Source organism: Phragmites australis, chromosome 1, assembly GCF_958298935.1.
Source record: "Phragmites australis chromosome 1, lpPhrAust1.1, whole genome shotgun sequence".
Classification (NCBI taxonomy): domain Eukaryota; kingdom Viridiplantae; phylum Streptophyta; class Magnoliopsida; order Poales; family Poaceae; genus Phragmites; species Phragmites australis.
Genome location: NC_084921.1, coordinates 53,673,488 through 53,699,675, shown reverse-complemented (window position 1 = coordinate 53,699,675; position 26,188 = coordinate 53,673,488). Strand labels below are relative to the sequence as shown.

The window sequence follows — 26,188 nt, the reverse complement described above, 5'->3', positions numbered from 1 at the left end:
CGGGATCAGGGCGACAGACGGGCGAGCGAGCAATGAGGATGTGTGGGCGCTAGTGCGGCGCGAAGATGCGGGCGGACGAAGATGCGGAACGCAGGGGCGAGCGGAAAATGCGGGAGCCGAATGCCATGAGGCGGAACAGGAACCCGTACCCCAGCTCGTCGGGCTCCGCCACGGAGCGACCCTCGCGCTCGACGAGGCGGTGCAACTTCTCGAGGGCAGCTTCTCGAGGCGGACTGGGGCAGTGGTGAGGTGGAAGGTTCACCAGGGCGGAGCAGGGCGTCGTCGTGTGTGCGGCTTCGGCTTGAGGCGGTGCGAGATCGGCGGCTCGGAGGTGGCGATTCGGGACGGCGGCGGACTGGGGCAGTGGCGAGGGCGGAGCAGGGCGTCGACGTGCGTGGCTTGAGGCGGTGCGAGACCGGTGGAGGAGGAGGACATCCCCAGGCGAGAAGCGAGCGCGCGAAGATCGCAAGGAGAGACGTGGGGGTGCCGGTGCGCCGCCGTTCTGGAGAATGGGGCGTGTGGATCGCGGACGGGGACGGAAGAACGGAAAGCGGGGATTAGTTTGCGGAGGTGAATCGTCGGTGCGGGAAATCCGGGAGCGGAACGTAACCGTGAGCGGAACGACGACGCTTTACAGATCTTTTAAGTAGTACAGATATGATCAGCTGAGCATCTCATAATAGCTGCGGCAATTTCCAAAACCAATATACTAGCTATTTGTACACTCCGGAGACATTATGCTTCAGAACCCTGATGAGGGTGGGAATCTGATGAGAAATGTCTGATAGAAATATCAGGCCTCTCTCTTTCTCTCTACACATGCAGGCAATGGCGAGGAAGGACATGCTTTGGTTCAGGAGCCGGCTTGGGCAGACAAACTGATGACGAACAAGACCGACCAACTGAAGCGATCGGTGGTGGTGGGTGCGTCTGCTCTGGCACCGCGTCTGGGACTGGGACTCCGCTGCTGCCATCAGTTGGGACCCATCTCGCATCAACGCAACACGGCACCCGCCTCGTTTCATTGGGAAATGCTTCGTGTACAAACGATGAGATGAGCAGCTTCTTTTTCGCGCTTTCTTTTCCCTGTGAGATGGATCGATGGAGCATGTCTGCCGTCTGCAGACGATGAGCAGCTCCAACGTGCATGCAAAGGCAAAACGAGCCGAGGGGAGAGACAAGTGCAGTTCGCATCTCAAACTCGGCTCGAACCGAGGCGAATAAACAAATCCAGCTTGGCAGAGGAAGGCGTCGCTCCCTCCCCGAAAGTCTTCGCGAGCATGCGGCCGCCACCGAATGGAGCTCCACGACGTCGAGATCCCATGCAAGAGGAGGAGCAGGAGCAGGGAAAGATGGACGCGATCGTACATCAGAAAAAGAAAGGAAAAAAAAAAGCAAGAGGCACGGCCTGACAGAGAGACAAGGGGATTGCTGCCTGCTGCATGGATCTCGCGTGTACATCGATCTCAAGTGGAGTACTCTCAGGCTCAGCTAGAGATGGCCGAGCACTAGAGCTGCACTAGCTACATCTGCCTAGCCTTCCATCATCAGTAGTTGGCCAATCAACCAGTAGACTAACACGCACGTTGAACTTGAAGTACTACTTCCTGTCATTTCTGCTCTTGCGACAGGTGACGACCGATAAGACTGGCTGGTCTCGTGGCTCTCGCCGGCGGTCGGCGGGTATCAGGTTCCGTGTCGGGACTGCACAACACTGGCTGGTTCCTGATGATTAGCCGCAAGAACCGGTACCCACTTCCTGTTAGCTAAGTGTGTGCTAGCTAAGTATGCGTTTGATTGGAGCGTCACATTAAATGTAATAGATTATCTATGTTTTTTTAATGAGATGATCTAATTTTTTTATTTGATTTGGATAGATAGAATAAATCAGTTTTCTATTTGTTTGGTAGAATTAAGTAGATAAGATGAGCTAATTTTCTATTTGATTGGTAGAATTAAAGTGGATATGATGATCCATTTATATTTATATGGATTCCATAAATATTTAGATGAATTTGTGTATCTTTGAATTTGTTTGAATTCAAATTAAATTAAAAAGATAATATCGCATTGAATGATAAAAACATATATAAATGAGCATTATAAAAGAACTTACTTTTTCACCAATTAACATATGATTGAAAATATTTATATAAATTAATACATCACATTAGAAGAATATTAGTGAATTTTTCTGTTTTTTGGAATTTATTTGAGCATTAAAAATTACGAAAAGTTATAAAAGTAGGCTTTTTTAGAGAATTTTAATTAAATATTGGCTCATATTTTTGGATCAAATCAATTAAAACAGGTTGCTAGTGAGCTATAATTTACTTATAAAAAGATTTAGAAAGTTTAGACCACTTTTGTACTTCTAAATAAAATCAGAAATTTAAATGAAAAGCGCTAACACGCGCGTAGAGACGACGATCGCGAACGCACCCGATCCGGTCGTTTTCGCTGGATCGCTCCATCCAGTATCGTGAGCTTCATACATGCTAGCCACTCCATCCACCCTGGGGAGCAAATCAAACACTGAGAAAATTGGATCACCTTCTTCCGGAAGGTTCTATCCATCGAACCAGACGGACCCTAATACGCCCTGTCATCTTTCACCGAATCAGGGACTCAGGGTAGTACAGGTCACAGGAAACAAGCGGGGTAGGAAAACATAGATTTTCATTTGGCTGATGTAAACATTTGTGCAAGCGGGGTAGGAAAACATAGATTTTCATATGGCTGATGTAAACATACATTTGTTACGATATTGTTAGCCAATATCAAAACGTTTGACCACCCACATCTTAAAACGACACTTGTTTTTTTTTTTATGAACGACACTTGATTTTTGACTGAGATGAGTAAAAGAAAATAAAGGAAAAAAGACAGACGGAGAGGCCATTTTCATAGAGTTTTTTTTATTTCTATACTTTCTAACATAAATAATTAAATAAATGTAACTTAGGTTTAAAGATTTATGAAAATATGCATTTACCGCCCTCTCATGGGACGGTTAGACCCTTAACGCCCTCTGAGAGGATGATAAGCAGTCTGTCCATGCCACAGTGGTAGTGCTGGCCCTTATCGCACTCTTATAGACCCTTACAACCTTCTCAAAGGGTTGTTAGCCCCGTGTGAACCCTACTCATCAGCGCCGTGTGAATATTATTTGACGGCTCCTATTTCTCCATTCAAAATAATGGTCTTTTGTTGCTCTAAAAATTCTATAATTTTTTATGGGTTTCATAATCCATATGCAATCAATTTTAATTAGATTCACCTAAAATCCTATATATAATTTAAACCTACTTTTATAACTTCTAATAATTGTTAGGGCCTCAAATAAATTTTTAAAAATCTGAAAAAATTCACTAATATTCTTATTATGTTATGGCTAATTTTAAAAATTATTTCTAGTCATAGGTTATATGCTAAAAAAGTGAGTTCATTTGTAATGCTATATTTTTTTCATCATAAATTGAAATGCATATAAATAGATCATTACAAAGGAAATAATTTTTACCATATGACATAGGGTTGGAAATAATTTTAGAAATAATTTTAGCAGATAAGAAGAATATTAACGAATTTTCTAGATTTTTAGAAATTTATTTGAGTTTCTAACAATTGTTAGAATTTATAAAAGTAGCCTTTTTGAAGAAGTTTATTTTAAATTCTACCTAGTGTTTTTTGATAAATTCAATTAAAATAGGTTACACATAGATTATAAAACACGAACAAAAAGTTCTAGGATTTTTGAAATAATAGAAGATGGAAAAAATTAAAGCCGTTGAACACTGTTCACATAGGACTAAAATGTTCCCACATAGGGCTAAACACCCTTGGAGGAATCTGTAAGTGTCTATCCGTCCTATAAGAGAGTACGAAGGGCTAATATTGTCATGGTGGCATGAATAGATTGCTTATCGCTCCATCATGGAAATGCATTAGACGTCTATTTCTATAAATCTTTCCATCTAAAGTATATTTATTTAATTATTTATGTTAGAAAATATAAACATAAAAAACTCGTTTTCATATAAGGTAGGCTCAAAGTAAAAGTCAGATCAAATCAGTCAACATTGTATTGCGGGCTCCTCAGTCGCTTCATCCGTTTCGGCCCAGCAGTCCAACAGCAGAAGGTATCGCCCTCGACTCTGCTCCGTCGCGTGGCCCAGATGGTGGCGGCTTGCTCGGGTCATTCCAGTCTTTGGGTGTCCAAACAGCTCGATACCATCCGCTTCCCCCGCGTCAAAACCCAAGCTAGACCTCCAACGGACGACAAATTTATAAAATTATAAAATATATATATTTACAATTTTTTATTTTAAAAATCTCTATAATATAAAACACAAGTTGATTCATATATCATCTCTTCTTCTACTCTCTTCACATCTAATAAAAACTCATAAGATTTGAATAGTTTATCAACTTTTGCTATCCACATTTATCCTTAACATCCATGTCTCGTTACCGGCTACAGATATATGACCAATTTTACTAATAAAAATAAATAAATAAATTAGAAAAATCAGTGGATCATCTTATTTTCTTTTTTCGTATCATATCTAATATCAAACTAGGGCATCACTCCTAACATATTCGTTCAAAAATATTCTCATAGCGTATTCACATATCTATACATTGAGTTTGTACTTAGAAGTATATTTGAGATGACTAAACTAAATACCGTTAATACATTCACTGCTTCATATCACATATTTGTTGGAGCGGGTCAAATAATAAAAATTCCTGCGCTTGGGCACAGTCCAGTCCAGCGGCCCAGCTACTACAGCTGCAACTGACCGAGCACGGGGCCCAGCCCACAACGCCCCGGGCGAACCAACTAAACCCTAGTCCCCAATCTCCCTCCGTCGGCACGGCCATCAGCCTTCCTCGCCGCCGGCCGCGATGCTGAAGGGGATGATCTCGTCGATATCCTGGGTGCCCAAGGGCGCCGCCAAGAACGTCCCCGTCGTCGCCGAGCCGCCCACGCAGGAAGAGATCGACGAGGCCATCAAAACCTTCACCTTGGACAGAGAGTGAGCCCGCCGCCCTTTCCTTCCGGAGATTACTCGCCTTGCATGCTGCTATCCTCGCAGTGACGAATTGTTACCGTGTAATCTGTCTTCAGTGGCGGGAGTGACGCCGACGAGGACGATGATGCTGGAACCATGGACGTCGACGGTCAAGCCGAGGCTGAGGGGGAGACGGAGGAGGTCGACGAGATCGCCCAGGCCAAGGCTGCCGCCAAGGCGCTAGCAAAGGGGGTTGACAATGTCGCTGATGAGCTCCTCGAGCTCAACATGGATAATTACGACGATGAGGAGGATGGTCGGTGCTTTGTCTTGTCTTCCTTTCTTCCTCCCGCGAATTCAATCGGGACAGGTGTGGTTGGAATTTGAGCTGAGGTGATTGCTGTATTGCGAACCTATGATTATGTTAGGGCTCGAGATTTTCAGCACCGGGTTGGGGGATTTGTACTATCCAAGCAACGACATGGACCCCTATCTCAAGAAAAATGATGTAATTACGCTTCCACACCCATTTTTCTTTTTTTGGGTCAACTGACCAAATAAATGGATGTAAATTGATCCCCTTTTCTGCCATATTAGGATGATGACGATGACGAAGATGATGAGGAGATTGAAGACAAGACTATCAAGCCTACCGATTTTGTTATTGTTTGTGCACACAGCGAGGATGACATCTACTCTCTTCAGGCAAGTATCACCTAGAAGCTTTTCTTAATTTGCTAAAAAATGATAGCTGTGGTAAAATTTGGTTCATTTTGTTGAGAAGAATGTAAACATGAAATCTTTACCTGTATTGATATAATACGTTATATTACCACGCTCTCTCCAAGGCACCAACTGATTGGTCATTGATTAACTCATTTTGGCAATGCTGGTTATACTCTGTAAATTAGTGTTCTGATATTGATTCCAGATCTTGCAACACTCGATGTAAAATATCATCAATTCATGTTAGTTTCTATTTCTGACGCTGCCAGCCTAGACTTGCCTGCCTGTTCTGGATGTATCAGTTTAGATACTTCGTGGTTATTTGCATCATGAGGTAATTATATATGACAGGTCAATATACTTGAAGAGTCAGAGGATGGCGAGCAAAATATGTTTGTGCATCATGATGTTCCACTCCCTGATTTTCCACTATGCACTGCTTGGATGGATTCTAATCTTAAGGGTGGCGATAAAGGTAAAACTGTGATGAGTTTACAAGTAAATGGTGCCATTAGAAGAAAATTATTGTCTCATTTTGTTGCTTTCTCTGCATTTTCATATTGCAGGGAATTTTATAGCAGTTGGAACCATGGATCCTGCAATTGAAATATGGGACTTAGATATGGTAATATCTCTTGAAACGCACAGGGCTATCATTTCATACAATGAATTGTTTCGTTGCAAATTATTTTATATACTCTGATTTCACTCAATAGGTTGATGAGGTGCAACCTCATATGGTTCTAGGAGGACTTTCAAAAAAGAAAAAAAAGGCAAAGGGCAAAAAGGTTAGCTACCGTTTCCAATGTTGAGCCTGATTTGGGGTTGTCATTGCTTCTGTGTGCTAAATATGCCCTCTCTTGCTTTTGTTGTACAAGTTTCAGTCAACACTCCTAGCGTTACCCAAAGTAACACTGAAGTTTCTGTTATAAGTCCATTAGTAAGTTGTATTCTAGTTTATGATGTTATCTACTTGTTTCTTCAATTTCTGTTGTGACCTGAGTCTAGCTTACCATGTGGCGCATCATCTGTCTGGTGTCTCGGTGGCTAAACTTTAGGCTAGATTGACAAACAATCTTGACCTAACATAGCATAAGCCTCTTACCAGAAGCTGCTTTTAAGCTTTGTGTGCCAAACCGTTTTTGGCTTTGTATGCTCTCAAATATGCCAAAATGAACTGGTTTGAGATCTGGGCTCGCTTTATCTAAATGAACGTGTGTGAATCAAGATTAAAGTGTTTCATCTGTTTGGTCTTCACCTTAAGTGTAATGACATCACATTGGGTTCTTCTTAGGTTCAGTAAGGTTAGTGCATGCTGGGTTGCTTTCAGCTATCTGATTGATTACACTAGTTCCCATATGAATGCTTGAAAGTATAACGCTGATTAGATGAATGTACTTGGCCAGTTGGCCTGGGCAAACATTATTAGCATTGTTTTTTCCATGTTATTCTGATTCGCATATGGCTGTGTACAAGTGGGCATTCATGTATTCCTTTTCTTCAGTCTTTGTTAGCTATACTAATATTCATACTGCATGAATTTTCACTTGCAGGGGAAAAAATACAAAAAGGGGAGCCATAGAAGTTCTGTGCTTGGCCTTGCATGGAACAAGGAAGTGAGGTGAGCTTTCAACTTTTCATTTCAACTTAAGTGATGATGCATCTTTTCACTTATTAGCTCCCGATGAATGGCTTGTTCTGATGAACTCCAGGAATGTTCTAGCTAGTGCCAGTGCGGACAAAACTGTTAAAATTTGGGATGTAGCTGTTGGTAAATGCGCAGTCACAGTTGAACATCATGATGACAAGGCAATGATTAATACCTGTTTTCTTTGTTGTTTTGTACTTCTGAGCCTGAGACATCATGCTGGTGCATAATCTTAATTTGCTTTCGCTTGGTTTGCAGGTTCAAGCAGTTGCATGGAACCGACAGTCACCTGAAATTCTTCTTAGCGGATCTTTCGATAGAACAGTTGCCATGGTAGTCTATCTGCCAGTTATCATGGGTATTATTATTGAAATTTTCTTTCCTGATATTTGATCCAACATTCTTATCTACAGAATGATATGAAAGATGGTGGACAGAGCTGCCATAAATGGTCTGTTGAAGCAGACGTGGAAAGCTTAGCTTGGGATCCACACAATGAACACTCGTTTGTGGTGAGTAAATGAAATTTTTGCTCGTTTTCTGCATATCTAAACTCTGTTATCTGTCTAGTTCAAAACATGATAGGAGTTGCTGAAAAGCAAGAACTAGTTGAAATGAGAACCAGTTGAGACCTTAGGCTATTCTTTTAGTGAATTTCCATCAGAAAACAGCTTAATTGAAATCTAGATGGATAGAGCTAGTGGTTCTCTCAGCCAGCCATGATATAGTGAATAATTTTCTTATGTATCTGGTGAATATGCTTTTCTCCTTGATTTATGAAATGTTGCACTTCTTTTTGACCGTACGGTTTCTGTTAAGGTTCTATTTTGAGGATATCTTAGTCAAAGGCTTTATGTCTTCCAGGTTAGTCTTGAAAATGGGATTGTCCAAGCATTCGATAAGCGAACAGCTTCATCAAAATCATCTGGTCGGCCCACATTTACTCTGCATGCACACGAAAAGGCTGTTTCTACCATCTCCTTCAGCCCGTCTGCCCCTAATGTATGTTATGTTTTTTATACCTGGGTGCTTAAAGAGAAGGAAGTGCATCTATTGAAACCAGATTACTGATGCCAGCTTTCTTTCTTGCAGTTTCTTGCAACAGGCTCAACCGATAAGATGGTAAGTAATTTTCCAATGGTTTGATGACATATCGATAATGTTCAGTCAGTTACTAACTTCTCTGTAAACACAGGTGAAACTCTGGGATTTATCAAACAACCAGCCGTCATGTGTTGCTTCTCTGAATCCGAAGCTTGTATGTTTTGAAGTGAAATTCCACTTTACTTGTGGAAGGAATTATGTTAAATATCTTGCTTGTACACTTTGCTATTTCAGGGAGCTATTTTTTCGGTATCATTTTCAAATGACAATCCCTTCTTGTTAGCTTGTGGTGGATCAAAAGGCAAACTAAAAGTAAGCACCATGCTCATGTCTGTAAGCTGTTGAAGCTTTGCCTGCGATATATGGCTGTCTTAATTGGCATTCTTTTTCATGTTTCACAGGTCTGGAACACACTAACGGAGTCAGCGGTAGCTAATAAATTTAACAGGTAGAACTGAAATATCACCGGCACTGAAGGGGGATGGATACTTGTGGCGCCAGAAAGACAATAGCATTCAAATTTTACACATGCGTGGGTAGATTGATTTTATGGTAGAAGTTTTGTCCATGTGATGAAAGCCTAGTTTTAGTGAATGAATGAGATCAAAGCATTGATTTATGTATTTTGGTGCTTGTACAACAAATGACTCTAGGCAAGGTTTTGGAGTGGAACTATCAAGTTATGACGCATTGGCTCAATCCACCTTAGTGCAAAAAAGGTAGCTGTTCATATACACAGCCTCAAAACAGCACACTCTTGAACCCCATTTGAAAACAAGAACTTCACATGGAACACTTCAGCAACTACAGTAAACAGGTAAGGCTTCATGCCGCGTGAAAACCAAATTCTTACTGATTCTTGTTTACTTTACAAGTTTACAAATATCTGCTGCACTGCAACAAAGAAAACGAAAATATAAGCATTTTCGGCAGTAACTTGGTAGATTCTTGTGTTAACAATTTGCTGTCTTTACGTGAAAACAAAATATGTCAGTTCGGTGAATACGATTTTGAGCTAATTCCAGTTAACATCAACTACCTTTGCTATAGCTATTTTTTTTTAATTTCGAGTGCTACGACTATTATACTACACTAATGAACTTTCCACGCTCTAAAGTCCACTGGGATTATTCTATGTACGTACAGCACGCTAATCCGATCATCTCATTGTGGACATGCATCCATACGTGCACTCTCTTTTGCCACCATTATTTACTTTTTACTTCTTTTTTTCTTTCTCGCATCAGCTGCACTGCATCTGTGTAATAATGCGCCTTTTTTTTGTGTCATGTCGTGTGGCTGTGCGTTTCAGAAAAGAATATGTGATCTCATCGCGAAACGGCAGGCATGCATGCAACTGACGCCGATCTGATTCAGCAGCCGCAAAAGCTAGCCGAGGCCGGACACAAGCGATTCAGATCACTCGTGACAATCCACTCAATTGAAGAAATGATTTCGCAGTACGTATCTTTTTTTTTTAAAAAAATATTCGTTTGAGCGTATAAGTGTTTCTGCGTGTATGGCATTTGATAAATCTGAATAAGCACGGCGTATGCATCTGCAGTAGCAGGCACCTTTTCCTACTATTATCATGCCTGAACACTCAGCATTGCGTGTGATCGACCCTATTTGACAAATTTGGTCCAACACACACGCCATTTTTCATGCATCTTCGTTTGATTTTTGTTGGGAATTATGTAAGGGCCAAGTTACCAACACAGGAATTGTGAATTTGTGAGTACTACATGGTGCATCAAACTTTGACGTCAGGAAATGCAAGAGCCACGAAGTACCATCACAGATATTTCAAGGTCACACTATTAATTCAGGAGTAAGTTTTTAGAATTTTCTTTTGGGAGAAGAACATGTTGTTAGAAATGAGACAAACTACAGAGAAACTTGATGATTTTGTACTGAGAAGAAAATGAGCACTCAAGTTCAAGCCGAAGAGGACTCAAATTTGGGTGGTGGAACACCTCCCTAGTCTCAGTTGCAAAAAATGTTCGCAGTATAACGAGTGTACATTCACGTATCAACTTCTGAATAACAAGTTATCACTCCATACTTCTACTGAAACTACTTCTTTTCAGTTGTGAGAAATCGTTATCCCGACAACTTTGTACCGTCAGGTTGAGAGTACAGGACACCTTTGTTCCATAGGATACGTGCTATAATCATCACGGCATCATGCCCAATCGAGTCTTGACACAAAGCAAGATAAGAGAAACACACCATGCATCACTTTTTTTCCTTTTACTTTATTAAAGGTCACACACATTCCTTGTTTCTCCTTTTTCTCTTCCTAATACTTGGGCATGGTTAAACTACAGTTACACTGCGATTGCATGTATGATGCATGCCAACCTCCTACAGTAGAATGGTTCTTCTTCTCCTTAATTATCTCTGACTCTAAGAATACAGGATTAAGGCTAGCAGCACAAAGCACTACAAATCCTTTTGGATGCAATATTGCTTTGCATCTTCCAATTCCAAGGAAATCAACTAATAATATGCTTTGCTCACATATAGTTATCGATCAGAATCAAAGAAGCTCTTGGCCTCCAGCTTCCTTTCCTTCTTGACCCTTGCAATGAAGTCCTCCACTCTCTTGTGCAGCTCTTCTTCTTCTCCTTCTTCTTCCTTCACTTCCTCCCCCTCCTCCACTGCTCCAACAAATGCACTGTGATCAGTAGTCACCACCGCTGCGGTGGTCGCCTTTGCGATCGTCGCCTCGTTCCTCTTCACGCGCTCCTCGTGTATCTCGCTCACCGAGGAATGATCCGTCCTCAGCGCCAGCCTAGACTCGCTGACCAGGAAGGCGACGATGAGGTTGCCAACGACGAAGAGACACTTGGGGCTGAGCAGGAAGGCTGTGGCCAGGTCAGGGAGGGTGGTGAGGAAGAAGAAGCTGAGGAGTGAGCACAGCCTAGGGAACCAGACAGGGCTAGTGAGCAGCAAGCAAAGGACAAAGGTGGCCACCATGTAGATTGTGAGAGTAGGAAGCAGCTGCTGCTGCTGCTGTCTCCTGCTCCTGCCGTACTTGTTCACGGCCCTGATCTTCTCTATCCTAACGGGATCCATTTGGACGCCAATAGAACAATCAGGTTCTTGCAATGAGCAGCACAAGAACGGATCGATATGCGAGATCTATACAAGAATCTATGTACAAAGACTTGAGAGGAGGCTCAAGAGGCCACAATGAGAGGGGAAGAAGGGGGTGAGAGAGTTTTATATGTGGTTGAGGGGAAGGTAGGCCATGAAAGGCAGGAGAAGTAGTAGTAGAAGAAGAGATGTGCAATGGCCAATGCAAGAGGGGTCATATAATGGTGAAGGGAAGACACAGATCCCCTATTGGTGGTGGAGATGCAATGCAGGCAGACACATGCTGCTTTTGCAAGGGGGCATATGAGATTTGATACTGCTGTGTGCGTTGTGGGTGGGGGCAGCTGATTGTCAGAAAAGATATGGCGTCTGCCTTCTGTTTACCCCCCTTTCTTTTTCTTTCCCTCTGTTGCTTTGGGTCCCTCTGCTCTTATGATCCTGATCCTTGACTTGATGGTATTCATTTTGGAATTTGGATGCCTCCAGAGGGCAATGGATTCCATTTGGATGCCTTCAGCAACATGGTGCTTGGTTGGTAGCCAACTTGTCTAACTTGTTTGGCGCCAAGTAGCTGATCTTCAAATCTGCAGCCACAAACTGTGCCAAAAACACAGCGATAACATGTATTACAGCTCAAGTGTACCGACTCTGGGTACTTGATAGCAAGCCAAGTACTTTGTTCTTAGCCTAGAAATCTTGTAAGCTGGCTCTATTTTTCTTTTTCTTTTTTCTTTTAAAAAAACATGGCAAGCGCATCGATGTTGTTAGAGATAGTTATTGTTATATATTATGATGGTGTAAAATCCTGATACTATAAAAAGTTCATATACATACACACACACAGACTAACATCTCTATAGAATACAAGTTATTATTTTTGATATGATATTACAGCTAGATTTTCGTGTTAACTTGTCAACCCGCCGTCTCTCTTTGCTTCTAGCCCGTCCATCCTGTCGGCCGCTTTCTCTACTAACCGGCCGACTTCCCCACCCGCTCCGCCTGTTGGATCCATCTGCTTCACGTTGACGCCTGATTTGTAGCGGTTGTATGCCGTCGGCCCGTCGGCCCCGTGGCTGTCCACTGTCTCCGCCTGCCGGTGCGCGCCTACGCAGGCCGCTAGATCGCTCCGCTGATGCTCCTCTCCGCTGCTGGCTCCCCTGTCTTCGCCGCCGGCATTGCCCTGCCGCTGACTTCCTTGCCTCCGCCGTAATAGCAGAGTAACGCGTCGACTAAAAAAATTTGTAGCTGCTACCGCTCTTCTTTGCGCTCTCGCTTGTGGCTACTCCTTCGCTCTCTTGCTGTTGCCACTTTTTTAGTATGTTGTCGGATACCGTTTTAATTCCTCGGTGCTAGGTGATTTTTTTACGGTGTCAACTATCGGGATTGTTATATATTGTACATGTGTAATATCTCCGTGCTAGTTTTTTTTTTTTTTCATATTGCTCTTCTGTATATATATACATTGATTTATGGTCTCTATGGAATATATGTTGTTATTTTTAACATATATTTTGTATTAGAATGCCTCCTAGAAGTTGCGTAATCATGTCAGTGTGACCCTGAAAATTATGGAACTTATGGTGGATTCACTTTGAGAAACAATTGTGGTATGCCTACTGACCATTTCTGCTCATGTGCTATGCATTCTAGTGGTACAATCAGTGCAACCGCAAGTGCACCTGAAATTGGTTCGGATTCTATTGAATAGGTCTTTGTGTCAGGAGCTGAAGTAGAAATGATAAAGTGTTCAACAGTACGACGGGTCGGCCTATCTATTTTGTGTTAGAAACTACAACACCAAGTCCTAAGATGCAATGCCTAGACACCTTCTCTGACTGAAAGGATCAACAAAAAGGTGATACCTTCAATTGAGTAACTGAGTTTGAGGTGAGCTAATTAAGAAGTCAAGATTAACACACAACAGTCTACACAATAAAAGTTTCTACCAGAATATGCGTATGCACTGGAAGCATCTGAACCATATACTTTTAGAGAGTCACAATGTTCCATATTTTCCTCTATCATATGTTTCTATATCAAATCAAGGGGGATACTGAGGAGGCAAAGACCATATATTCTTTGAATTTTAAGAACATTTTTTTTCAAATGACCATTGCATCAGAAAATTGTTTTAACAGTCAACATAAACTCATCTTATAACACCATACTGCGCAACCATTGCTACATCGAATAAACCAAAGACTTACGGACTAAGGAAAGATAATATTAAACTCGGTCCAGTCCAATCCAACAAAACGTAGTGAAGTAGTGCCATTATCCTCACCCAAGGACCCAGCTTCTCTCTTTAGCAAATCTACTGAGGAGCCTACCAATTGAGTGTAGTGTAGAACATGTCAATATTGAACAAGGCAAACACAAAGGTTTTTGTTTGTCTCTGCAATTTGCCTGTCATGACAACGTGGCATGCATTGCAAGACAAGAATGGCTGTGGAATTATGGTTACCACCATCAGAATATGCTTTAGGCTAATAATTGAGAAGACAAAAGGGAGCACAATTCTTGATAAAAAAGGCTTCAATAGCAGTTGGTGGTTGCATCTTAGCTTTACTGTTATGTGGTGTGGACTGTAGAGTCTGCAAGCAAAGGCAGAATTTGCGATAAGCATGGCTGCATGGGTGATGGATGGATGCTTCCATGGTCCTTGCTTGGTGTGGAACACAATTTTCTCACTGCCCATTCATTTACACTTTGTTGTGCAATCAGGTTTTGAAGCTCTCTTTTTTTTCCCCAAAAAGATATTCCCTCGGCAGAAGATCCTAAAGATCTCACAAGATCACTAGATGCTCTTCCCGCTCTTCTTTCACAGAATTGAGCCTAACAGATGATTTTACAAGTGAGGCATAGCTGTTGATGCAAGGTTGCAATCCTAAATCTTTTATGTTTACAAGAAAAAGAAGGGCTATAGAAGTTTCTATTAACATTGTGGAATCCTCTCATCCCATTCCATTCCTCTATATAGCAAATAAATGTGATCACACATATGAGTTTGACTTAGGTGGTCAATATGTGCTACTGTCGGCAAGCAATAACTAAGAAACTTCTCAAAATCTGTATCCAAAAGCTTGACAGGCAATGATTTCTTCACCAAAAGCAAGTGCCACATTTCATGAGAACATGGTGAAGCTCAAGCCAGGTCGATCCTGATCTTCATCAAAAATAGATATTCTTTGAGAAGATCGTAGTAATATTCTTCTCAACTATGTGGGTTAATATAGATTAAGCTAAAAGCACCTGATGGCTATGACTTCGTACAGCAATCAAAATCCATCATGGAAACAACAATCGGAAGGTTCCTAGAAATGTGAGAAGGGAAGAAAGATATGACACAAAATATTCAGTGAATCTGTGGTACAGATATTTCAGAATTCAGACATTATGCACATGCTTAACCACCTACAGCTATTTGTTGTCCTAAGGCTAGTGAGCAGATGTATGGCCTCAACTCTTGATGCTGCATTACTTTTAAAAAACTTTGATGGTAGGGTTAATGCGGCAGCATTTTATCATGCAAGTTGTGTCATCATCACTGGGATAATGAAATTTGGAAAAATAAGTCCTTTGGAAGATAGAAAACGTTAAAATGTTTCAAGTGACTCTAAACCTGTAAATAAACCATTTTGCCATGGTAAATCTTCCAAGTCAAAAGGAAGCCATGAAACATGATTTTACACTTCTGATACTGTGATGAGATGCCACTGTTGATCTCTTTTCAAGATTCCACATGCACAAAAAATAGATTCTGATTCTTGGGAACATTGAAAGAAAAAATGATCTATCAATTGGCATACTTTTTGCCCCTCTCCACGATTCCACTTGCACAAAGCTTGAGGAAAAACAAGGTGGATTCTCAATAACGCTTGACTTGGCGCCATCACTCACCAGTGCTACCGGCTCCTGTAATCCTATTGTTCTTTCCTTGTTGGAGGAAATATTTCAGCCCATAGACATTACTAAGGAGACATCATAAAAAGCTTATCTGGAGCCTTTAGCCTTCGGACTTTCTGAAGAAGCTAAAAGTTTTCAGAGCCCGTGGACCCCTCCGGCCACCGCCTCTCGAGACAGGAGAAGTAATTGGCCTCCGCAGGGAATATCTGCAAGAAGAAACACCAACTGCAATTGGTCTGATACGAAGTGATCGGCAGTTAATGCTGTGCAAGTGGTGGCTGCCTTGACATCCCAATGCAAATGGAGGTCATTCTGACACCCAGGATAGTGCGACGTCGCAATTTACGACCGGTCAAGCCCCACTCTTTAGGCTAGTTCACACAACTATATTTGCCATGGTAGATGATATCTTTGGATGGGGGTAAAAGTATTCTACCTAGACACAGGCTGTGTGATTCAACTGGTCTAAGTCTCTGTGATATAGTGATAACATGTGTTCACTATCTTCGTAAGGGGTATACTTGTATATTTACACCCTATATAACACTATACTGACCCATAGCCATTAAGCCTGGGGGATCAATCTTTTGGTAAAAAACACATGAGTTTTCCTTCCTCTCCACTTCTTCTCTAAGCTTGAGTCTCCTCTCTAGAAGAGTCTCTCATGCGCACTTGTTGGTGAAAGACCTTTTCTTTCACCAATAACGCGTCATCCGTGGGGACTCAAATATAGAAATAGAAAGAGAGGTAGGATGCCACCAAAAAAAACCACCAAGGCTGCACCACAGGTGACTAACTTCCCCGCCACGCCTGTGTGAGGGTCCACATGACCATCACAACCATGCAAGCTATGTACACCCACCAGTTCCACCACCAGATGGAATGACAACCCTCTGGCCACCGCTGACCTGACAGTGGCCCTGGCTCGGGCTGGCACGGAGATCCCGACCGATGCGGAGGCCTTCCAACAATGGCGTAGCGAGTACTTCGCAGCACCCCAAGGGGTTAAGACCGAGGCCGCAGCCATGCAGGCCGCCCTTCAGTGGTTCTGGATGCTCGAGCTCAGGGGCACTCATGCCTGGACCCACCCTCGCGGAGCCTCCTGTGATGGCACCCAGGACACCTTTGTCGAGCTGGTATCTTCTAAGAATCTGGCTACCGGGCAGCCTCCTCTACCTCCCTTGATGGAAGGGAGCTCCGAAGAGACCATAGGCTCTAGTACGCGCAGATCCTGCCAACGCCTTTGACGTCGACAACATGCTCCGGTACCACAGGAAGGGTACTGGTGCATCCTATATGGAGCTAGGCGTGGCTATAATATCGAGAATTGCCAAAGCCTTATAGCCTTCCGGATGGGTCACAAAACCAGAACGGGCCTTACCGAGCCCCCCTCGGCTTGCTCTACCTCCTCCTACTCTGCCACCAATGGTACAATACCCCAGTGACAAGGATTGAGTCGTACCAAAAACCCTAGCCAGAACGGAGTCTAGCAAGCCCTCGGCGAGGGGCCCTTGCCTGAACCACCAGAGCAGTTGGGGCCTCCAGAGTGCCTTCCACACTGAGTTCGATACTAGCTGAATTGGTCATGACAAAGGACAAGGGCTCCGACAGGAGGGCCCTTGTCGGTGACATGGGAACTAGGGGTCCCCGAGTCCCGAGGCCAGGACAACAAACTGCCACGTGGCATCTTCCCTCGGGGACTATCTCCCCGAGGGCCGAAAAGAGCCAGTTCCAGGAGGGGTGCTCGGGGCCATGAACAGTGGTCCCCGAGTACCCAAAGTTCCCCGAGGACCCGAGAAGAGACATATCCGAGAGAGGGCGCTCGGGGCTATGAACAGTAGTCCCCGAGCACCCAGAGTTCCCCGAGGACCTGAGAAGCCCCTTGCCGATGGACCCCACAAGGGCTCAACGGTGAGGTGTCAATTGGTGAGAGACCCGATACTGCATTTAAGAGGGAGCGTGGCCTGTCGCTTCCAATCACCCCCCACGCCTGTCGTACTGAGTACGTCAGGCCCTGCCACCGCCTAGTAGGAAGGCATGGGGATATTTAATACGACGGGTCCCATCGCGCGTCACCCTGCGGAGCCCGTAAAGAAAACGGCTTGGAGATATCGTCGCTGGGCTCGAGGCGTATCGCCTGCCCCCCTGCTGTGTCAGACCTGCTCTGACTGAGCGAGCATGCGGGGTTGTTCGATGGCTGTCTGGTGGGCCCCCCTGCACCTGCTAAAGTTGGGCGTAATGAGCGACAGGACCGGCCAAAGGCAACTTTTCAACCCCTGTAACATCAAACTGCAGCCCCATGATGGTTGCTTTCCATTTATGTCACATGAAAACTCGTGCCCCCGTTTCTGGGCACGCCGAGCCTCCCCCAACAGGATACGGCAACAGGTCGAACAGGTCGAAGAAGTTCTAGCACACGGTTGAAGGTCAGAGAGATCGGTACTTGAAGACCGAAGCTCTAGACTTAGATAAAAAAATCTTGTAACACAGAGATCTAGATAGAGACATTCCAAGAGCATTAATAGCATACACACAGAAGTAGGGTATTACGCTCCGCGCGACCCGAACCTGTCTAAAATTCCTTGAGCATTTACTCCCACTAGCAGACGATCATCCGTCTCGCCTACATCTCACATATTCGCATTAAATCCACGTACGAGATAGATCCAGAATCAGCCCCCCCCCCCCCCCCCGGCCGAATCTCAAAGGGGTCCCTCAGGATCTCCGCTTGCGGTGTTCACCCATCGACAGCCCTGGGTGTCCAAAAGGTTCGTGAGGCCAAAACCCTTCGGCGGACGACATAAGCCGGAGACACTAACCCTTTTCCCGCCTAGGAGCTATGAGGGCTTCCGGGTCTCCAACCTTGATGGGGAGGCCTTATTTTGGCAAACATACGCCCATGTCCACCTAGAAATAGCTTGCATAGTTGGTTAAATTTTTAAAACAAAAGGGGCAGTGTACTCTAAAAGTAGTTAGCCTAGTTGTTGAAGGCCTCTATAACAGATAACTATTTAGTAACAACAGTAGACAGTAAAACTTAAGCTATATCTCTGTTCAATAGTAGATAGTAAAACTTAAGCTATATCTCTATTTAACAGTAGACAGTAAAACTTAAGTTATATCTCTATTCAAACAGTAGACAGTAAAACTTAATTCACACCTTTTCTTAAATAGTGCACAACACATGTAAACCTCTGCCACACAGAGATGTCTTCAAAACCTCCGCAACACGGAGATGTCTTGAAAACCTTCACAACATGGAGATATTTTGAAAATCACTGCCACACGGAGATATCTTGAAAACCTCTTAAAAACCTCCCGCACACAGAGATGTTTTAACAAAACACTACAACATATTAAAGGCGATAGCCTTCGTGCTAGAGAGGTAAGAAACCCTTCGACATCTTTTAATGCCTAGCCCTACTTACTGGAGAGGTATGGCCCCGCCGGTATCTTGAAGGTATAGCCTCCGTGTCGATGAGGTGTGGACCCTCCAACATTGCTACATGCTAGAGCACATTGCCTCCATCAGAACCGCGATGGCCCTCTGCTCCAACATCGACTACACTTGCGGCCTCCGCATAGGCCCCGGAGCGCGTGGCCTCCGTCAGAACCTCGATGCCCCTTGGCTCCAACATCGTCGTCGAGCCTCGCCACGGCAAGCCACTGAAGGGGTCATAGACTCTCCCCCTCATTGCCTCCGCCAAGCATGTCACCTTAAGGGTCAGACAACGATCACACCTCGGGCCACCATCGTCGGGCTCCGGACTGCTTCGTCCCCATCAAAATCTCATAGGAACCATGTTAACACCTTCAATTCTCGACCTTAGGCTCTAGGGCATGCGATTTCCTCCTGGTTACATCGTCCCCATCAAGCTTCATCATCGCTGCTTGCGGTTGTCATGGAAAGGCTCTTCAAAGTCAAGAAGTTATGTTAGGATATCCTAACTATGAGGCTGGGCTGGAGTTAGTTCCTTCGGAATCCGCTCACCCCTCCACATCTCGGGGCTAGTAGATGAGGGGTACTGTTGGGGGAAATATGCTACCTCACAGACATCACTAAGGAGACGTTATAAAGAGCTCATCCAGAGCCCTGAAGCTTCGGACTGGCTGAAAAAGCTAAAAGTTTCCGGAGACCGTGGACCCATCTGGCTACCACATCTCGAGATAGGAGCAGTAGCAGGCCTCTGTAAGGAATATCTATAAAAGGAGAACACCAACTGCAATTGGTCTGACACGAAGTGACCGATAGTTAATGCCAATGCAAGTGGTGGTTGCCCTGACATCCCAATGCAAGTGGTGGTTACCCTAACACCCAGGACAGTACGGCACTGTAGTTTACGATCGACCAAGCCCCACTCTTTAGGCCAGTTCACACCACTGTATTTACCATGGTAGATAATATCTTTAGGTAGGGGTAAAGGTATTCTATCTAGACCCAGATTATGTGATTCAATCAATCTAGGTCTCTGTGATATAGTGATAACATATGTCACTATCTCTGTAAATGATATACTTATATACTTACACCCCATATGACACTATAAATACAGACCTGTGGCCATCAGGTCTGGAGGCCTATCTTTTGTTAAAAAACACATGTGTTTTCCTTTCTCTCAGCTTCTTTTTCAAGCTTGAATCTCCTCTCTAGAAAAGACTCTCGTCACACTTATTCGTGAAAGATTTTTTCTTTCACCAACATTCTTTTTCTTTGTCTCGTGTTTATTGATTAAGACTTGTTGCATTAGAGTTGAGGGGCCAAGAAAAAAACCCCATCTCTCCTTCGGTTCACCCATTTTATTGGACAAAAGGCCAACCTGAGGCTCATGCCCCTCTTTGCTTTGCTTCAGCAAAAGCAAGGAAATCATGAGAAAGAAAAGAGGGGCTGGAACACTATATAAATATCCCTTTTACATTACTTTATCGAATAGATTAGATCAATGCCTAACCCACAAGGTTCATTAAGAAAATGCCTAAATTTTGTTGTTAGCTCTAATAATTAAGGCTATTGTTTTTAGCGGAATTAGTGCTCGCCACTATTTTTATAGTTCTTTGGTGCAGTGTAATTATTTTTTGGTTGGGGAAATAAGATCGATCTACCATCTCTAAGTTATAACAAATTGACGATATTGTTTACATAAAATTTTTGCACAAGCTGTGTTAGGCCCCTCAAGTATATGGGACATCAAATGAGGAAATGCAAGAGTCAAGTAGCTGGTTTGTGGTCACCAATTATACTACAACAGTAAAACCCTCTGCTGCCCCACGTGTCAAAAGAAACTCTTTTACAAATAAGAACATTTGAAGGTTGTTTCTAGTAAGGCCTCAACCACATAGCATGTCCCCAGTAATGATGATGTTGATCAGTTGATGGCTCGATGCATCGCAGCAGTGTGGAATCTCCTGGACACCACTAAATTTCAAGCATCGGGTCAGCTCGCCACAACATCCAACACACCATTACATGGAATTTGTGGTCTAGGAAGTTGGAATCGACCCCACCGTCACCCTAAAGCATAACTGCCAGAAAAGGCACAGCAGATACATCATATTATCTCTATTCTCTTTTATTTATCGTTTAGAATATTAACATAGTTTTCAATAAATATATTTAATTATTACTTTTGATAACCAACTTTTAGTAAAAATTAATAAAAATTAGATAATATCAAAATATTTTTCTTGATAAATTCACCACTATCTTTTTCATATGCCAAATTTTAATAGTTTTGTGTATATTAATGATCAAAGTTTTTAAAATCTAACTACACGCATTCTAGTACGACATCTATTTAAGAACGAAGGTTGTAGCTAACAACAAAGCGTAATATGACCCTGTATTCATAATGCAATCTTACATTTCCAAAGAAAAATGTCAAACATTGTTTGTCAAAAATAAATAAATAAATATGATACAGAAAACTTATCAGCAGTCTGCGTTGACATCAGAGTTTTCATCTACAGCAGCTAATACCAACTGAGGCTCAATGGCTCCCCCCGCTCTTGCCTTCTTGCGTTCACGCTGCACGCGGAAGTACTCTATCTTCCTTGCTCTGTAACTGTTTGGGTTCATAGGCTGTTTCTCATATGGGTAAACGCTTACCTGTAAGAGAAAAGGCAATTAGATGAACATATCTGGACCCCCCAAATCTCACTTAGATGCAGGTAAAAGCAGATGTCACAAGTAATAACCAAGATGCAGCTAGCTACCTTTTTCTTGTCTGGTCCATATTTCTCAAACTTGACTAGTCCATCAATCAAAGAAAATAGTGTATGATCCTTGCCCATTCCAACATTATTTCCAGGATAGACCTGAAATGTCCAAAATAAATGTAAGTACGAAAAAGGCAAATACAGGAACAGATCAACCATAAAATGAGTGCACTGTTCCTACACCAAAATGCACAACCATATAAAGGATGCAACGGTATAAACCTTATACAACCATAATTTATAAATATCTAGAATATTGGCAGCAGGTGTGTAAAAATAAAATAAAAACCTAAAGAGAGATGCTGCGGTCATATAAATTGCATTTGCACACCAAATATCCAGGGAAGGCACATTAAATAAGAGAGACCTGTCAAACCACAAATCGTTACATGGTATTCGTTATTCAATTGTCTGTCATGTTAATTTGGTGCATTTTTTTTATAAGACGTGCACATTCGGGCACCTTCCAATACACTTCAGATTGAACTATGTCTGATCATGCTTCTAGAGGAAATCCATCATCAGTTGGCAGTTGGCACTCTAGTGCATCAAGGTTACATTGTAAATAATTTTGAAACATCTGCAGCTAGATAGCAAATATCAATACAGAGACTGTTATTGCACTCTTTTCTGTTAACTCACGTGTGCTAAAATCGCAACCGTTTCTGCCTTTGCAGAATGTTAGACCAAAGTTAGAACTTAGAAGGAAACAGCTGCCAGTTTCAGAGGCGGCAGGAAGTGCAGTTAAGCACAATGCCAACAACAAACATATCCAGACTTACCCTCCCCCCCCCCCCCCCGATTTGTATTCAAGGTTCATCACCACAATCTAAGCTTCATAAGTCCTATCCTCCTGAATCTAGGTCGTTAATTCGGACAAGAAAACAACCTTAGCGTCTAATTAAACACTACAGACAGCTATCTCACTCAATAGTCAAAGAACCAACCAACTCAAGCATCCAAGGCCCTGAAAACCCAACCCAAGAAGCAGTCAAGGAAGCAGAGCGAGAGGAGGACAGGACCCTGGTGCCGCGCTGGCGGATGATGATGGCGCCGGGCTTGGCGACCTGGTCGCCGTATATCTTGACCCCGAGCCGCTGCCCCTTGGAGTCACGCCCGTTCTTGGTGCTCCCGGCCCCCTTCTTGTGCGCCATTTGGATGGTCAGCCGCCGCGCCGGCACCGGAACAACGATCCCGGCACCGCCGCCGACGGGGAGCGCGGCGCGGTCGCCGCGGAGGAAGGAAGGGCGCGACGAGGGGGACGCGAGGGACAGGCCCTGGAAGGCGCCCGCCAGTGCGAACGCCATGGAGGCCATCTCTTTCTCTCTCTCGCTCTCGAGTGGAGAAGGTTCAGCTGCAGGCTTGCAGGAGCAGCAGATGAGATGACGGTGAGGTGATAGCAAAGGAGTGGAGTGGAGGGAGGAGAAGGGAGGTTGAAGTCGTGGGCTTTGAATGGGCTCAAAGTTTTGGGTTGCTTGCTGTATTGGGCCTAAGCTATGGGCTCAGTGTCGCTGACGAAGGAGGTGTATGAACTTCTTTATTTTTATAATATAGTTTTAAATAAAAATTGCAAATGTATGCCCTAATTTTAAAAATTGCAAATCTATATTCCTGTCATCCATCGGAAGTGTTTCCTTTTCAATGGGTGACATGTTTAAAAATAAAAAATATTGCATTCTAATACTCTTAAAATTCAAAACACTATAAAAATAATCATAAAACATTTTGAAAAAATTATGTGATATAGATGATGCTATCATATAGCTCTTAAAAAAATTTAACTCAATAATTAATTGTGCAATGAGAAACAAAAAAGATAAATTTCTTATACAAATCATATTTTTGTCTTTTTTTTTGGATAGCAAGATGATAGCATCTTTTGCACCACATTTTTTTAAAATTTGTCATGACTATTTTGATAGTTTTTTTAATTTTGATAGCATAGAACATAATATTTTTAATTTTTAACCATTTCGTCCATTTGGAAGGGCGACGGCGAGTCTAGATAGGATTTTTTTTAAATGGACACATATATTTATAATTTTTTATTTAAAAAATAAAAAGAATCAAGGCGAGGCGAGGCGAGGCTTCTTTGCAAGAAAGGTGAAGGTGAGGTGAGCTTGTAGAGCAACCGCAAGAGAGAGGAGTGGAGTCGGTCAGGGCCACCGGCATGTGAAATCGATGGAAGAAACTAGGGAGGCTGTGGATGCATGGATGAATACCATTATGATGGCCTTGACCGGATTCCGGCAAGGAGGAAAGCTGGACGGGCGGACGGATTGATTGCTTGCATGGACACGGAGCATGATTGAGATCCTTGACGAAGTGTGGCAAGCATTGGAGTCGAATCATGGCCCAAACCCCACCATCTCATAAGCTTCCGGTTCCCGTTGCTGTTGCTGCTGCTCTCTACCCGACTTTTTTTTTTGTTAAGAAGAATTCTCTCTCAACCTGTGACCAGAGGCATATTTTGGAGAGCCCGGTAACTCGTTTTGGATGTTAACTCGCCTTGATAATATCCGGGTAATTTCAGTCGGAATGCTTCGGCACTTGGGCCAGAGGTAAAACCATCTACTACTACAATTCATCCCTTGATAAGACAAGCAACTCTGCACGCTAATATGCATATATGAGTTATTTTATCCATCCATTTATTTTATCTGATATTTATTCATTCATTAATTCTTTTATATATTTTATAATTTTGTTTACATATCTTTTCAGCACGAATTTCAATGTAAATAGAGGTCTTAATAGCCTATCCATCTGCAATGGTTGAAACATCTTCATCCGGTACCCTATCCAACCCCCTATAGTCAAATTTTAAGAAAAATAGCAAAAACATCCCTTCAACCAGTATCCTATTCCACCCCCTATAGTCGAGGACCCCTACTTCCCACCCCTATAGTCAGTCCAGATAGGGGCCACACTGGATCCCAAATAGGGACTCATGCTCATCACCTTCCTCCGTGTGAACACATACGTCTTTTTATGGAGTCCGTCTGATATGCCCGGAGTTCCCAGGGATGTGATCGAGCACAAGTTGTCTGTGCGACTAGAGAGGCGACTAATAAAGCAAAAAGCACGTCGATTCGCAGCAGACCGGAAGGAAGCGCTTCGTCAGGAGATTGACAAGTTCTTGGAAGCAGGCTTCATCCGGGAGGTGCAGTACCCAGAATGTCTGGCTAACCCAGTCATGGTCTGGAAGCACAATGACAAGTAGAGAATGTACGTCAACTTCACCGAACTTAAAAAGGTGTTCCCAAAGGATCTTTTCCCTCTTCCCCGAATCGATCAACTAGTTGATTCAACGGCCGGCAACGATCTGTTATGTTTCTTAGATGCTCGATTGGAGTACCATCAGATTAATATGTTTAGGGAAGATGAGGAAAAGACGGCTTTTGTTACACCCTTTGAAGTTTTTTGCTATGTAAAAATATCTTTTAGCTTAAAAAACGCTGGTGCTACTTACCAACAATGTATTCAACTCATTCTTCGACTACAGCTCGAAAGAAACGTCGAGACATATATGGACGATGTGGTCATCAAAGCAAGACCAAGACAGACCTGGTCACAATACCACATGAAGCTGAACCCGGAGAAGTATATGTTCGGGGTTCTGTCAGGGAAGTTGCTCGGATTCCTCATGTCTCATCGAGAGATAGAGGCGAATCCTGACAAGAGTAGGACCATCGACCAGATGAGATCCCCGACTAGGTTAAAGGACATTTAGAAACTAACAGGATGCATTGTTGCTCTGAGCAGGTTCGTCTCAAGGCTAGGGGAGAAGGGATTATCGCTCTTCAAACTCCTGAAGAAAAATGACCACTTCCAGTGGACGGCGGGGGTAGAGAAAGCATTCCAAGAGCTCAAAAGGTACCTCTCCTCCCCTCCTGTACTGACTGTGCCTCGACCCGACGAGGAGCTTTTGCTTTATATTGCCTCAACACCACAGGTCGTGAGTGCAGTATTGGTCATCGAGCGGAAAGGTCTCTAATGTATTACGTCAGTGAGGTCCTGCACAATGCGAAGGCTCGATACCCACAGTCTTAGAAACTCCTATACGCCATCGTAATAATCTCTCGTAAGCTCAGACACTACTTTTAGGCTCACAGAATCAAGGTAATTTTCTTATTTCGAATTAGAGAAATTCTCCATAATAGAGATGCGACAGGAAGAACAATAGAGTGGGCAGTAGAGCTCGGGGGATTCGATCTCTAGTTCATCCCCCGAACGTCTATCAAGTCCTAGGCACTGGCCGATTTTGTAGTCGAGTGGTCGTCCTTCGAACCCGAGTAGGTACAGCGACCAGAGGCAAATGAACACTGGACCATGCACTTTGACAGATCATTCACACTAAAGGGAGCCGGGGTTAGAGTGATTCTAACCTCACCTACCGACAACATCCTTAGGTACGCAGTTCAATTATATTTTCCAGTCACTAATAACACTACTGAATATGAGGGCC

At 43.3% G+C, this 26,188-nt stretch overlaps 3 protein-coding genes across 3 annotated transcripts; 1 reads left to right on the top strand and 2 right to left on the bottom strand.

The window, feature by feature from the left end:
- Positions 1–4,815: 4,815 nt before the first annotated feature.
- Positions 4,816–9,195, top strand: LOC133927611 (uncharacterized WD repeat-containing protein C17D11.16-like). The gene is made up of 16 exons (XM_062374067.1): positions 4,816–5,042; positions 5,135–5,334; positions 5,447–5,526; positions 5,616–5,723; positions 6,096–6,219; positions 6,311–6,369; positions 6,461–6,532; positions 7,298–7,365; positions 7,457–7,553; positions 7,651–7,725; positions 7,806–7,904; positions 8,257–8,394; positions 8,485–8,514; positions 8,588–8,650; positions 8,731–8,808; positions 8,898–9,195. Exons 1-16 carry the CDS (start codon positions 4,912–4,914, stop codon positions 8,946–8,948), a joined length of 1,473 nt encoding a protein of 490 aa, XP_062230051.1. The 5' UTR covers positions 4,816–4,911; the 3' UTR covers positions 8,949–9,195.
- A 1,519-nt stretch (positions 9,196–10,714) lies between these two features.
- On the bottom strand, positions 10,715–18,183 carry LOC133927622 (uncharacterized). The gene has a single exon (XM_062374074.1). The coding sequence runs from the start codon at positions 11,575–11,577 to the stop codon at positions 11,026–11,028; it is 552 nt and encodes a 183-aa protein (XP_062230058.1). The 5' UTR covers positions 11,578–18,183; the 3' UTR covers positions 10,715–11,025.
- A 3,144-nt stretch (positions 18,184–21,327) lies between these two features.
- LOC133927603 (large ribosomal subunit protein bL27c-like) lies at positions 21,328–23,116 on the bottom strand. The gene is made up of 3 exons (XM_062374060.1): positions 22,743–23,116; positions 21,718–21,819; positions 21,328–21,610 (listed from the first exon to the last, which is right to left on the bottom strand). Exons 1-3 carry the CDS (start codon positions 23,034–23,036, stop codon positions 21,434–21,436), a joined length of 573 nt encoding a protein of 190 aa, XP_062230044.1. The 5' UTR covers positions 23,037–23,116; the 3' UTR covers positions 21,328–21,433.
- Between the last annotated feature and the right edge of the window lie 3,072 nt (positions 23,117–26,188).